This window comes from Phycodurus eques, chromosome 9, assembly GCF_024500275.1.
Source record: "Phycodurus eques isolate BA_2022a chromosome 9, UOR_Pequ_1.1, whole genome shotgun sequence".
NCBI classification, from domain to species: domain Eukaryota; kingdom Metazoa; phylum Chordata; class Actinopteri; order Syngnathiformes; family Syngnathidae; genus Phycodurus; species Phycodurus eques.
This window is the reverse complement of record NC_084533.1, coordinates 13,926,582-13,940,647: the sequence shown is the minus strand read 5'-3', so window position 1 is coordinate 13,940,647 and position 14,066 is coordinate 13,926,582. Positions and strand designations below refer to the sequence as shown.

General features: G+C 42.2%; 1 protein-coding gene across 2 annotated transcripts in view; it reads left to right on the top strand.

Annotated features, from left to right (window-relative positions):
• The first annotated feature begins 4,598 nt into the window (after window positions 1-4,598).
• Window positions 4,599-14,066, top strand: part of atrx (ATRX chromatin remodeler) — a 56,009-nt gene continuing 46,541 nt past the window's right edge. For both annotated transcript variants that reach the window (XM_061685287.1, XM_061685286.1), the window contains exons 1-9: window positions 4,599-4,784; window positions 8,358-8,419; window positions 8,537-8,583; window positions 8,673-8,782; window positions 8,858-8,938; window positions 9,352-9,461; window positions 9,553-9,620; window positions 9,707-11,673; window positions 11,764-11,827. In XM_061685287.1, coding sequence (XP_061541271.1) covers window positions 8,363-8,419; window positions 8,537-8,583; window positions 8,673-8,782; window positions 8,858-8,938; window positions 9,352-9,461; window positions 9,553-9,620; window positions 9,707-11,673; window positions 11,764-11,827 — 2,504 coding nt within the window. In that variant the 5' untranslated portion in view covers window positions 4,599-4,784; window positions 8,358-8,362. The remainder of the gene's footprint in view (window positions 4,785-8,357; window positions 8,420-8,536; window positions 8,584-8,672; window positions 8,783-8,857; window positions 8,939-9,351; window positions 9,462-9,552; window positions 9,621-9,706; window positions 11,674-11,763; window positions 11,828-14,066) is intronic.

The window sequence follows — 14,066 nt, the reverse complement described above, 5'->3', positions numbered from 1 at the left end:
TACCGCCCTCTCGTAAACCACCACCATCTGCCACGCCGGTTGACCTCTCCCGTGTCCCCGAAGAATATCATGATCTCGCCCCTGTTTTCAGTAAAGACCTGGCCATTTCTCTGTCCGCCCATATGACTGTGCAATTAATCTGCTGCCGAGGGCGCCTCTTCCGTCCAGCCATCTCTTCAACCTTTCCCGACCTGAGAAAAAAGCAATGGAGGACTATATCCATGACTCTCTGGGTTGCGGACTCATTCATCCTTCCTCGTCTCCAGTAGGGGCAGGCTTCTTTTTTGTTGAGAAGAAAGACATCACTCTCCGTCCCTGTATCGACGACCGTGGACTCAATGACATCACCGTGAAAAATAAGTCACCGCTTTCCCTCATTTGAACACCTCTGTGACGCCCAAATTTTGACAAAATTGTACCTATGAAATTCCCACAACCTCATCTGTTATCCGAAACGGGGATGAATGGAAAACTGCTTTCAATACCCCTCTCGGACACTTCAAATACTTAGTCATGCCGTTCGGATTAACCAACGACCCCGCAGTCTTCCAAGCCTTCATCAATGACGTCCTCGGTGATATGTTAAACCGGTTTGTTTTTGTTTACTTGGACGACATTCTCATTTTCTCCCGGTCCCCCGAAGAACACCACAGTCATGTACGCCCAGTCCTCCAGCGCCTCCTCGAAAACCATCTGTACGTCAAGCCCAAAAAATGCGAATTCCACCTCTCCTCCGTACATTTCCTAGGCTACATCATTGCCCAGGTACAACTGCAACAACACCCTACCAAGATCCAAGCAATCATTGACTGGCCCATTCCTCCCACCCGTAAAGAACTACGTTTCCTCGGATTCGCCAACTTCTACTGCCGCTTCATCTGCAATTACAGCAAGGTCGCAATCCCCCTCACCAGCCTTAACATCCACCAGTTCTCCCTTTCAGTGGACCCTGGCAGCATCCCAAGCTTTGGTTGGTTGGTTGGTTGGTGTGAATGTGAGTGTGGATGGTTGTTTGTTTATGTGCCCTGTGATTGGCTGGCGACCAGTTCAGGTTGTACTCCGCCTCTCGCCCAGAATCAGCTGGGATTGGTTCCCGCACCCACGCGACCCTAGTGAGGATAAGCTGTACGGAAGATGAATGAATAAATGAATGTCAAGTAAAGTTTGTTTGTATAGCCCTTAATCACAAATGAGTCCTCGAAAGAATGTCTGTTCTTCTTGATATGCAAATGAACCTCTGATTCTGGACCCGAAGATGCTGCCGTCGATGCTGCGCCATGCAGCTATGAGTTTGGAATTTGTCCTTGGGGTGAACCAGATTTTGTCTGAGGGTGTTGGTGGGTTTGAAATTCATTGGTATATCATGTGTGGAGAAAATCTTTTCTCAGACAAACCAGCGAAGTAGGGGACCACCATATTTTGCCTCATGTTTTGGTCTTTAGGTTCAGGTGTAGTGGATTTTCTTCTCTTGGGGGATTTGACAAAGGCTCTGTTTGGATATCTAAAGTTAGTACGAGCCTTCCTGATGTGAGTCTGCTCCTTCTGTCTTTCATTGACTGTGGTTTTCTCTCCGCTGCAGTCAAACTTATCTTTATGGGAATGGGTACATGCAGAGGATGAGAAAGGAGGAGGAAAACGGGGAGTCGTCAAAACATGGCCAAGACACACATAGGTAGTGTGCTGACTAAGAGCTATGGAACAATCAAACGAGAAGGTTGTATAAAACTAATATGTGACATACTGTATATGAATCATAAAGTTTCCACCTCAAGATCCCCCCTTTTGATTATATAACAATCAACTATTAATCACACAAGGAACATTACTCAACATTACTAAACACTAAGTAACCAAAAATTGCTAAAATAGCATGGTGCAATCAAAATGATATAACAGTATAACATGTATTTACAAAACAACCTCACAATCATCCAGAACACCTGAGGTTTAAGAATTGCCTCCATAAGCGGGTTGTAAGGCAGACATGCAATGAAGTTAGGAATATGAGTCACTGAGAGGAAAGGTCAGGAAAATGCCGCTCAGTAGCGGGGGACATTGTCAGTGGGTCACCTGTGAATAGTGACCAGAAAACAGGAGTAGGCTCGAGTCTTGTTACAGCTGTTCACTGACTACATCAATGGCCACAGTGACGAGGATGCATGTGAACAGCGACTTCACATCAAAGGATACCATGTGTGGCTAAATGGAGGAGAGGCGAGAAAATTGACTGACAGGCCACCTGGGCAATTGAGAGCAGCTACGGGGCATGAGAGGGGAGCTCCCAGGCCAAGCAGCCATCCAGCCTGAGGGTCCAGACCTCAGGTACACCACCATGAAGCTAGTGAAAACCCACCACCCCACCGTTTCTATGACTGCCAGGTCCCCGACTAGCAGTTATTGGCCCTACCCTGTGTATCAGTGCCCCCCTGAGTGTTGTGATGCATTAAAATCTTTTTCAGGAACTTCCCTGCTTATTTCAGCAAGACAATGCCAAGACACATTGTGTTACATGTGTTACAACAGTGTGGCTTCACTGTAAAATAGTCTGAGTACTCGACTGGCAGCAGTCCAGACCTGTCTCCCATTGAAAATGTGTGGCAAAATATGAAGTGCAAAATATGACGATGGAGACCCCAGACTGTTGAGCAACTAAAGTTGTAAATCAAGCAAAAATGGGAACGAATTCCACCTACAAAGGTTCAATTAATGTAGTGTTTTCAGTTCCCAAACGCCTGTTGAGTAATGTTCAAAGGAAAGGTGATGTAACACAGTGGTAAACGTGCCCCTGTCCCGGCTTTTTGGAAATGCGTGCGTGCGTGCGTGCGTGCGTGTGTGTGTGTGTGTGTCAACACTGAAATATTTCATAACCTTTTTTTTTTAATATAATTTTGATATAGCTTATAGCTAACAAAAAACCCATTCACCATCCCAAGAAATTTAATATATGATCAGAAACCTTTTTCAAATTGGCCTGAAAAGTATTTTCCCATGTTTAATGAATCTGTACAATACTTTGAGTTTTACTTTTTGAATTGGAATAATGAAATAATTGAATTTTTCTGTATTCTATTTTAATGAAATACACTTGTATTGTGGTACCTCTCTTGACAGTCTCAATCAAAACAGAAACAAAAATATTATCGTTATAAATGCAGAGTTTTGTGATAACGCTATAAAGTCATTTGATTTTTTAACCTAATGTGGTGGAGAGTGCCATCCTCAGGTAGTTCTAATAACTGTCAAATGATACTAACCCTAACCCAAAAACTGAACTCATACAGTATTGTTGTTGTTGTTTTAGTGATACAATTAACCACATGAAATATAATCTTATGTGGTGGTCAATTGGTTAAATTACACCCATCTTGGCCAATATGGGGCATTGAGCGACCTTCAAGACGAATGGACTACACCCTGAACTGGTCGCCAGTCAGTCGCAGGGCACATATAGACACGGACAACCATTCGCACTCACATTCACACCACACCGTCACTGAGTGGGAAGTGATCTCACGCTGCCCGCACTAAAGTCAGGCGAGTGCACCACTACACCATCAGTGACTTACTGAAACTCTACCAAGACATTTTTGACAAAAATCTGCTTCCATCTACGAGGATAAAAAACGAAACAAGGGTGGACATTTCAGCATGATAACATTTTGTCCTTCCATTGATATGCTTGGACACAGCACACTGTGAACAGCCAGCCTCCTTAGCTATGACCTTTTGTGGCTTACCCATCCTATGGAGGGTATCAATGATGGTCTTCTGGCCAGTTGTCAAGTCTGCAGTCTTCCCCATATTGAACCCAACTGAGACAATTGAACCAAACTGAAGCAATTTAATGACACCCCCTCTCTCTCTCTCTTATAGACACACACACCCTTCGTATTGCACCCTTCTCAAATTTTTATTTTTGCAACTTTGTTAGGATCATCAAACAAATGTAAATACCAGACAAATATAACCCAAGTGAACTTAAAATGCCGTTTTTAAATGGTGATTTCATTTATTGAGGAAAAAACAAACAAAACTAAGTTACCTGGGCCTTTGTGAAAAAGTAATGGCTCCCTAAACCTAATAATTGGGTGGGCCATCCTCAGCAACAACAATTGAAATCAAATCATACTGAAATCATTTGTCAGATATTTACATTTATTTGATGATGTTTGTTCGTAAGGTGGGGCAACTATACAAAAGTTACTCCTAATTAATTATACAATTAATTAGAAGTAAAATAATAGTATAATAAAAACTGCTGATTATTATTTTAATATGGCGTATGTCTTAAATTAATGAAAATACTCTACATTTTGTTCTACATACACACATTTGAACTATTATTTTGTTTTAACCACATCTGCATCTACTAATGATCATCTCCTAACTGTGGCCTTTCGGAGCACAAACGTTTGCCCAAGACCCATCAGATGCATCGGATACGAATAGTGCACAGTGCACACATCAAGGTAGTTGAAAGTGGATTCAGATCGCATTGTGCGCCCACCTCGATGTGGACCAGTGGGTGCAGAACGGCATCAGAGGCCATCAGCCAATGAGAGCGCTCGCAGTACTTCGGCTCCATGCGCCATTTTAGCGCGTCCACCGCCATCCGGTAAGATGGTCTCCGCGCTTTGTCTCCGCTGACTGGAGTTGTTACGTTTATTCGGGGACTTCTGTCGCTTTTCCTGGGCCACACATCGCCAGCCGAGCTCCTTCTGACCTGTCCGCGCCGAGAGCAAACCCGTCTTTGTGTATCGGGAAATGACGACCGCGAATAGCAGGTAGGAAAGGCTCGTTTGAATGTGTTTACACAAGTGTGTTGTGCATCGATTGTACTGTAGTGAGCTATCGTTTGCTAGCGCTACGCCGAGCCATCCATTAGTGCTTGTTGGTATTTAGCAAGCTAGGCTAACTAGCCCCTACCGGCAATGTTCAACTTATTACAAATGCAGGTTCCGGTATTCTCGTGCATGTCTCAGAATGGTCGCCGGATGTAGTGGCATTATTTTAAGACGACTTTGTAAAACGGACTCTTATGAAAATGGCTAAATGTAGTATCTTCTAGGTAGCGTAGTAGCGAGCGCCAGTCAGCGTTTAGCGCTCCGGATCCTGCCATGATATCGTCAGAGAGATGCAAGGCCCCGGGAGCATTGCATTTTTCGGTGCATGCCCATGCACTGGAGCTGGCATGCACCGCTGGGAGGGGTGATTGGGCGGGGGTGGGGTGCAAGGTTGCCAGGGCAACTTGGGGATGGAGGGCAAAAAGAAGTGGCTCTGCTCGCATCGCTACTACTGAACCTCCGATCTAGACTCAACTTGGCGTCGCGGTCAAGAGTTGGTGTTTTTCAAAAGATGTCAAGGCGAAAATGAGAATAAAGGAACTCATGCAGGGGTCTTGTGTCTTCGGCTCGCGCCGTTTTTTTTTTTAATTATTATTTTGTTCCCCCCGCGATTAACCGTGGACCTTGTCAGTGCTTGTGGGGACGAAACGACTACAGAGTTGAATGTAGAGTTTAGCATCCAAAGTAAACTGATGCGGCCGCGCGTTGTCAAAGTGGCAACACCGACATGTATACTCGTAATTATTGATTACATACAAATGTTTTTTTTATTATTCTATAGCCCTCTTTAAATGGGTTTCATCAAAACACACAACAGCGGTGCCTTGCCAGTTAATTCGTTCCATGACCACACATTTATTTCAAAACAAGTCTAATCTGAAATCATTTTTCCCCCATTGGAATGGGTGGAAATGCCTTTAATCTGAGGCAGCATTGCTCCTTCTAATGTGCGAACCTTGGCATTTTAATAGTCATACAGACACAAACAAAAAGGTTTCATGATGAAATGACTCAGTAAGCTGCAATGATGTCGTTTTCACAGAATAACAAATAGACACCAGTGTATTGTTATACTGTCTGTCTAGTAGGGCAAAAGATTATTAATTTTTTCATCCAATCTCGATTATACCACTTTTTTAATTACTTTTTTTAAATAGCTGGATTTAAAGCATCTGTACTGAAAACTAAAGAAGCTAGAGAGTAGTTTGACATTTTATTAACGCCTTTGGTTAACGACACTCCTCAGTCAATATTTAAAACAATAACCCCAACATGATATTGGTGTACTACGCAAACAGGGGTCTCATTTGATGTGCGTCCTGTGTCACAGAGGCACAAAAATGAGCAGGAATGCATAAAACATAATCAATCTGCATCCACAGGTACACAGCATTGCTTACGTACACTATACGTACCCTCCAACCCAGATACATGCTACACTCGTTGTCGGAGACCACTCTGGAAATCGGGGAGTTCGAGAAGAATGAAACTCCACCCGAATGCACAAGGAAAACCACTTAACTATCAAAGTGGAAACAAAAGGTCCACTTCTCGAGTGTTGTGGCTCAATATTTCAATATGTGCTGCTGCTTGTTGTTTACTGCTATCATCTAGCACTCGTATCTAAAAGTTTTGCCTTCAACTCAAAGCAAAAAAATTGCTCTAGTGCCATCTTATCTCAAAAGATTGGTAAGTCGGCTCACTCGTAAGTCAAGGTACCACTGTAATTGCGTTGCATTCAGACACTTCATTTGATACACTTGATTAACACTGTCTGACAAGTGTTAAGATCATGCATTTGTAATTTCTAATTTGCTGTGGCATAGACAGTATTGGGTAAGCTACATGGGAAATGTAGTTATTTTACATTAAATGTAGCTTAACTACACTAAAGCCACCCACCAGAGAAAGCAGCCAAGTAGCAAGCCAAGCTACAATAAATGTCAATTCATGCCTTTTTTTCAAAAGCGGGACAGTGCTGAAAATCCACAAACGTAAATTGATTATGATTCAGTAACTGGTTTGGTCTGTAACATGTCAGAAAAAAGGCAAACATTATGATTCCCCCACTCACACCCCCAAATGAAAATGTTCGCAAAAGTCTTATTTTGATGAAACACAAAGATAATCAGTCTGCTTTATTATTATAATAAATATAATTAATTATCAATATTTACTGTTGAGGTTGAAATTCCGAGGATGTGGACAGTTTTAAGTTAAAGCCTCGAAACGATTAATTGATTATCAAAAAAAAACCCAATCGATTAATTTGATAATTGACTGGTTGTCTAAATCGATTGATCGTTGCACCTCTATTTTGGTTATTCAGAGCGCCACACTCTGGGAGTGCTGGAGCGCACTCTGGCCACTCTGATTGGGGAGACAGCGTCAGAGCGTCAGGCAGGACGGTGTTCAAGCGAGTCATTCAAGCAAGGTGGTTGATGGTCGTTCGTAAATTCAAAGAAAGGGAGCGCGCTCTGCTTCACAGAACACTGCATTCTCAGAGTAGAGTTAGGGCATCAGATTGAATTTCTGAACATACCCTGAATCGTGATGACTAGCTTAGCTGGCGATTGCTGTGTTAACTTTGGGACTTACCTTAATGTGGGTCCATAAATTTGTGCTGGACATCTTGGATGTTGACGGTAGTTTCTTTTTGGGGTTGCACAGTTAACACCGGAACTGTGAGGACTCTTAAGTAACACAAATTTGAGAAATGTAGTAAACTCGTAACGTCGCTGCTGCCTGACACTGCATTAAGAACGCTGCAATTTAGGCCTGTCACGATAATTACTATATGAACTTATCGCTTGATAAATAGAATGGACACGATAGTTTTTTGGGACTCGATAAATTGTCGTTGTGGTGAGCAGGCGCGCAAATCACGCATGGTAGTCCCCTATTAACACAAACACGGGAAAGCAAACAAACACTGTTTATTCAGCGTAACCTCAGTGGCTCATGTTATTCAGCCAGTAGTTGACTACAGCGGACGTCAACGTATATTTGATTGACTGGTGAAGTGCTCGTCTTCAGCGGACCAACCACAGTCTTGCAGCTTGAGGCCGGGCCTTATTTTTCATGCTTTCAGAGGCATAAAAAAAGCAATGATATTATTGTTGATCGTGATAGCTTTTGGGAAAAAATATCTTCTTAAAACAATTGTTATCATGACAGGCCTAATGGAATTTATAGCGTTTTGACAATGGTAATCTTTTATCTTTGTAAGATTCCTGTTGCATAGTCTGACTTTTGTTGCAGGCTATTGGATCCCATTAGAAAATGCAGGAGAATATTACCGTTTGTATGTTATTACTGCATGTTTCTGAAGTTTATAAAAAAGCGCCATGCTGACAAATGCAACACTTTTTCAAGGTTTTCAGAATAACATCACTTCTCCCTGTAATCTTATTTTTCAATGCCTTGCTGCCATTATTTGATGTGCTTTGTTATTTTAAGAGAGGGATGTCATGTTTGTTTGCCCAGCATAAAACACATTGACTGTTTCTTCAGGTAAAATGAGTCTACTTATTCCTGAATCCAGTGAAGACCAAATGGAAGAAAATACAGAGGAGGTAGTTTTTCTTCCTTTCTTCTGTTTTGGTTGTTGATTAGGTTTTGTGTGCATAATGACTAGAATTTTGATGCCATATGGTCCAGTTGAAACTTTTTTTTCCCTGTTATGCTTGCAGCCTTGTAGCTCAGCAGAAACAACACTTTCCTCATCTCGTAGGAAGAGGTAAGCAACATTTTACTTAATGTAACAGTGTTCTCAAACACACTCCTGTTTGCACACCTACAAAAAATGTTTTTGCTCCCACATTCTAGGAAGCCCACTACAGAAGCTAAGGTTACTGGACAGAATGACTCTGGCAATTCCGATGACAGTGACAATGAAGCGGCTACCTCTGACAGTAATGCAGGCAGCACATCCAAAAGTATGATTTTATTTTTTATTTGATTATGATGTTGTGACTGTAGCTAATCTGATTTTGCTCTATTTGTGTTTCAAGGTACTTTAGTGTTACGGCCTGCAGGAAGTGAAAATAAAGGTACTGTGAAGTTCAGAGTGGATTACAAACAGAAAACTTCAGGTAATTATTTGGCATAGAAGTGTTTTTGTGTGGTAATAGAGCACAGTCTAAGCAAAAAGTGTTATATATTTTTTTTCATTTTACAATAGGTAGTTGGTACAGTTGTATACCATAGAAAACTGGACTATTTCATTAAATTGAAACCATCCATCCATGTTCTTCACCGCTTATCCTCACTCGGGTCGCGGGCTGCTGGCGCCTGCCTATCTTCGGGCGAGAGGCGGGGTACACCCTGAACCGGTCCCCAGCCAATCGCAGGGCACATAGAAACAAACTATCATTCGCGCTCTGATTCATACCTACGGGCAATTTAGAGTGACTGAAACCAGAATTCTAAAATGCATATAAACACTTTTTGTTTTTGTTTTTTTAATGTTTCAAACAAAAAGCAAGTCACAGTATTCTGCCTACAGATGACACCCTGCAAAGGAAGATTAACTGCACAGCCTGTGGAAAACAAGTTAACCAGTTTCAGCGCAGCTCTGTGTATGAGCACCCTGCTCTTAAAGTGCTTATTTGCAAGGTATACATTTTTCACTTATTCCCCCCCCCCCCCACCATTTTATTGAGACTCTGGTGTGATAGTCTTACCTATGATCTCACCTTTCCGCTAGTCATGCTATAATTATTACACAAGTGATGACATCAGTAGAGACTCGGATGGAATGGACGAGCAGTGCAGGTAAGGCAAATCAATTTAGCCAAACCTTTTAGTGTAGTTCCAGTAGTAGAACTTTTTTTGCATCACTCGAAACCTTTCTTTGCCAGGTGGTGTGCTGAGGGAGGAAAGCTCATCTGCTGTGACTACTGCAACAATGCCTTCTGCAAGAAGTGCATCCTACGTAACCTGGGCAGAAGAGAGTTATCAGCCATCACTGACGAGAACTCCAAGTGGCACTGCTATGTGTGCAGGTCAGAACCACTCCAGGATCTGATCTCAAAGTGTAACGGCATCATGGCAAAGATTGACCACGAAAAAAACAAGCAGCGTAAATCTGGCAAAGGCGAGGAACGAAAGAGCAAGACCTATAATAGCAGTGAAGTCAAAGCGCACAAAGCCGTTGTGAATGGGAAAGAACACACGGATGGCTCAGGCACCATAACATTCTCTTACAAAAAATTACCGATATCCAAAGAACTCTTAAAGAAAGCAAAAAAGCTGGTCGAAACCACAACTGGTTTGAACAATACATTCATCCAGTTTGTGCAGCAGGCTACCTCGGAGCAGGATGACAAGTCTGTCAGGTACAGGCATTTGAAAGCATTCAAGGCGGTGCTTGCTGATTTGAAAAAAGCCCACACTGCTTTGGAGGAGGCTTTGGAGCCGGAGTTCAGAAGCATGGAACTACAGAATGGTGACAAACGGCAACAGCAAGTCAGAAAAAGCATGAATACGGTGCAAGCTGCTGTGGTTGATGAGGACAATGAGGTGGAGGAGGCAGATTCAACGGAGGAGGCAGATGCAACTGAGGAGTCAGACTCATTGCAAAATCTGCTTGAGGATCATGATGAGCAGCCGGTGGTGCAGTACAAAAAACGTCAGGAAGCACATCCCAACCAGCATGATGCAAAGCAGCTAGTTGAGCCGGAGGAGGAGGAACCGAAGACTCTGTGCAACAAGCTGGAACGTGTGCCGGACAAGGAACTGGAAAAGGAACTGCATGAGGAACCAGTTGGTAAAGACAGTAAAACAGAAGAGCTAACCAAAAATATAGTTAAAACAGAAGTGTCTGATGATGAGCTGCTGTCACCTGGTGAAATATCACTAGATCGTGACATTATGTCTGTGCCTCCTTCAGTTCCTGAGGAGCTTTTTCAGATGGTGGAAAGTCTCGCAGGTCCCCACATGCTGGCACAGACTGATCCGGCTTCAGATGCAAAAGCAAATGGCCGCCCCCCACAGAAAGTGAAGAACCTCATTGTTAAACTGACTCCGGTGCCGGTGGTGACAACAAGCAGGTCAAAGTCCTCCAGGTCCAAAAACAAAGAACGAGATGAGGAAAATGGTGGTTCTGATACAAGAGATGAACCAGCCACCCCACCACCCAGTCGACGCTCCAGTAGAGTGAAGACCACTCCCCTGAGGAAGCAAGCTGATACTAAGAATCTCAAGGACTCTTCTGAATTAGAGCAGGACTCAGAGAATGAAAGTAGTGGCAAGTCCCAGTCCTCCAAGAAAGAAGATAAGCACAGTATTGCTTCCTTGTCGGAGAAAGAGGCAGGAGACTCTGACTCAGATGAAGTTCCTGACATATTGCTGGAAAAGGTGGCAGAATGCAACAGTAGCGATGAGGAGAAAGAAAGCCTGATTCCCAAAAAACGTTTATTTAAAGCAAAACCCTCGGCTGACGCAGACAAAACATCCAAACGGAAAAGGAAGTCTGAGGGTTCTGAATCAGACATTGAAAGTAAAGGCAAGAAGGCATTGAAGAAGAAAAAACAAAATGTCTCTGACTCTACCGATTCTGATCAAGACAAAACGAGCACGGCAAAGAGGCGGTCGAGCCGCATAACAAAACAAGATAAAGCAAAGGAGGAAGGCAAACCCGAAAAGATGGCTGTAGCTGTGAAAAGATCTTATGAGAAGAAGCGCAAAGGAACAAGCTCAAAATTAGCCTCAAAGCTGGAGTCCTCCTCCAGTGAGGATGAGGAAGAACAACAGGCTGATGGTGACTCTGGAGAGGACAGTGACCAGCAGATGTTCAACCCCCTGGTGGAAGATGGTGTGCTGGGAGGTAATTGTGTTTCACAGGATTTAAGGATTCACAAACTGTAATTACTTGGATGTTCTTAACTTTATGGTACCTGTGGTCATTTTTGTCAAGGAGATGAAATAACTGTCAAGGAAGCTACTCAAATGGGTGATGACGACGATGACCCCGAGAATAGGTACACTACACACACACAGTAAAGCCCAACAATATTCTACTTATTTATCCAACTTGCAATTCGTTTAATACTTAGGAGCCTGCGGGGCAGGCTGAAATTGGAAACTGAAATAAAAATTATATGCCACGTTGGTGTTTAACAGTTGACTATCCCTGATTACATATCAGTTAAAAAGAATTGACCACAGTTGTTTGTATTTTTTTATGTATTTTCTCCGAAAGTAGTAGTGCAGATGAAATTAATCTCTTCTGGAGCTTCAACTTTTGCAATCATAAACTTTTGCAATCATAAATCAACCTACTGAATATCTTGAAGATGATGTTTATAAGTAAGATTACACTGACATTATAAGAGATACATTCTAGCTGTGATTCGGTCGTAGGCACAAAACCGTAAGCTTTTAAACAGCAGTTTTACAAGCGTAGTCTATTAGTTAACAGTAATAAGCGACAAATTATGATTTGCTTGTTTATTCAGTTATTCGGTTCTCCCGAGACAAATAGCAGCAAACAGTGACGCAAGCAGTGTAGTTAGGCTTTCGTGCGACATGCTAACTAACCAAATCATCAGTGTCAACGTTGACCAAAACCAACAAAAAAACAACCTTGTTTTACGATTTAATTTTCACGGACCGTGTCGTATGTTTAATCCACTTCACGTCAAGTTGCGTCACGCTATTAAGCCGTTTAGTGGGCGCTATGGGACCATCCAAAATTACACGCAGTTGTCCAGAAATGCAACATGAAGCGATTTAATGCAATGACTGTGCACAGCAGTGTTAGCATATTTCAGTCAATGTAGACTGTCCTGTTGATATCCTAGCCATAGCACTGTCCTCTGGACTCTCTGATGAAGCAGAGGCCAGTGGTGAGATTTTGAATCGGGCAACTGACTCTGTAATTCCCACAGTCGAACTTGAATGCTGAGAAGAGATGCTCCTCTTGCCATCCAACACAGAGCAACTTTCCGCTCTTAAATTGATTCCGTGCAAAGTCCGGTGCTTTATAAATTACTTGTGTTGCTGCCTTTAGCAGTGATGGGTTTTCTCCATATATTCAGAATCAGAATTATCAGAGTCAGAATCGTCTTTATTTGCCAAGTATGTCAAAAAAACACAAGGAATTTGTTTCCCGTAGTTGGAGTCGCTCTAGTATGACAACAGACAGCCATTTGACAGAAATACCTTTGAGATAAAAACACAGTACGGAGAGTCACCGAGGAATGAAAGGTTACCAATAATATGGTATGCAGATTATTTATTTTGGACAATTTATAGCTGTTTGAAATGACGAATAGAGCAATAGTCTGACACAGTTACCATTGTGCAAATGGTGCAGAGACTTCAAGAATTTAAGCAGTTTAAAGTGAAAAGTGGTGCGATAATCTGCAACAGTGTCAATTGTGCAAATGGTGAAGATACTTCTCAAGCACGAGTGGCCTGTATTGGTCAACAACAGATATGCAAAAGTGCAGAGTGACGAGACTACTACAGTGAGTGCACGAATAATGTATAATTGGCCCGACAGAGATATGACACCAATCGCAAGACAAAATTGGCAGTATGTTACAATGGAATTGTAAGTTAACTGTTTAAGAAGTTATTGGATAAAGTTAGTTATTGCACCTTGCACAATTGGCATCTATTTTGCAAAACTGGCGCCACATTTTTTACCTCAGTGGCATTTATTTTTTTTACACGTTCGACGACACACAACTACAGGAAAGATACAGTTCACAATAATGATACGCAAATCCCATCTGTGGGCATACCAGTTCGTATTTTTCTTCTATCCTACAATGACTTGTACAGCCTGGATCCACCAATCACTGCAGCTGTAGCAGCTCTTGGTCACATGATTGACCTGTGGGTGTTGAAACCTGGCACCGAAAAACAAGGGATATATCGATGTTCTGTACTACCGAAGCATTTTGGTCGGTTCCATAAAAGAACCAGTTCAGTACCCCGCCTTACTTAATAAACAAAAAAAGTTTGTGTTTTATTTTATTTATTTATTTTTATTTTTTATATATATAAAGAAAATATGAACTCAGAGACTAGGATGATGTCTTTGTCTGATCATGGCCTTCATCTCTCTTTGCTTCTCAATTTCATTTCCAAAAGATAAATGTGTGGTATTTAGATTCAAATGTTGATGTTATTTTTTCTTTTTACTGGGTTTGTAGTGGGGATGTTTTCAGTATTTTTTTGTGTGTGAAATCTTAATCATTCATCTTCTCC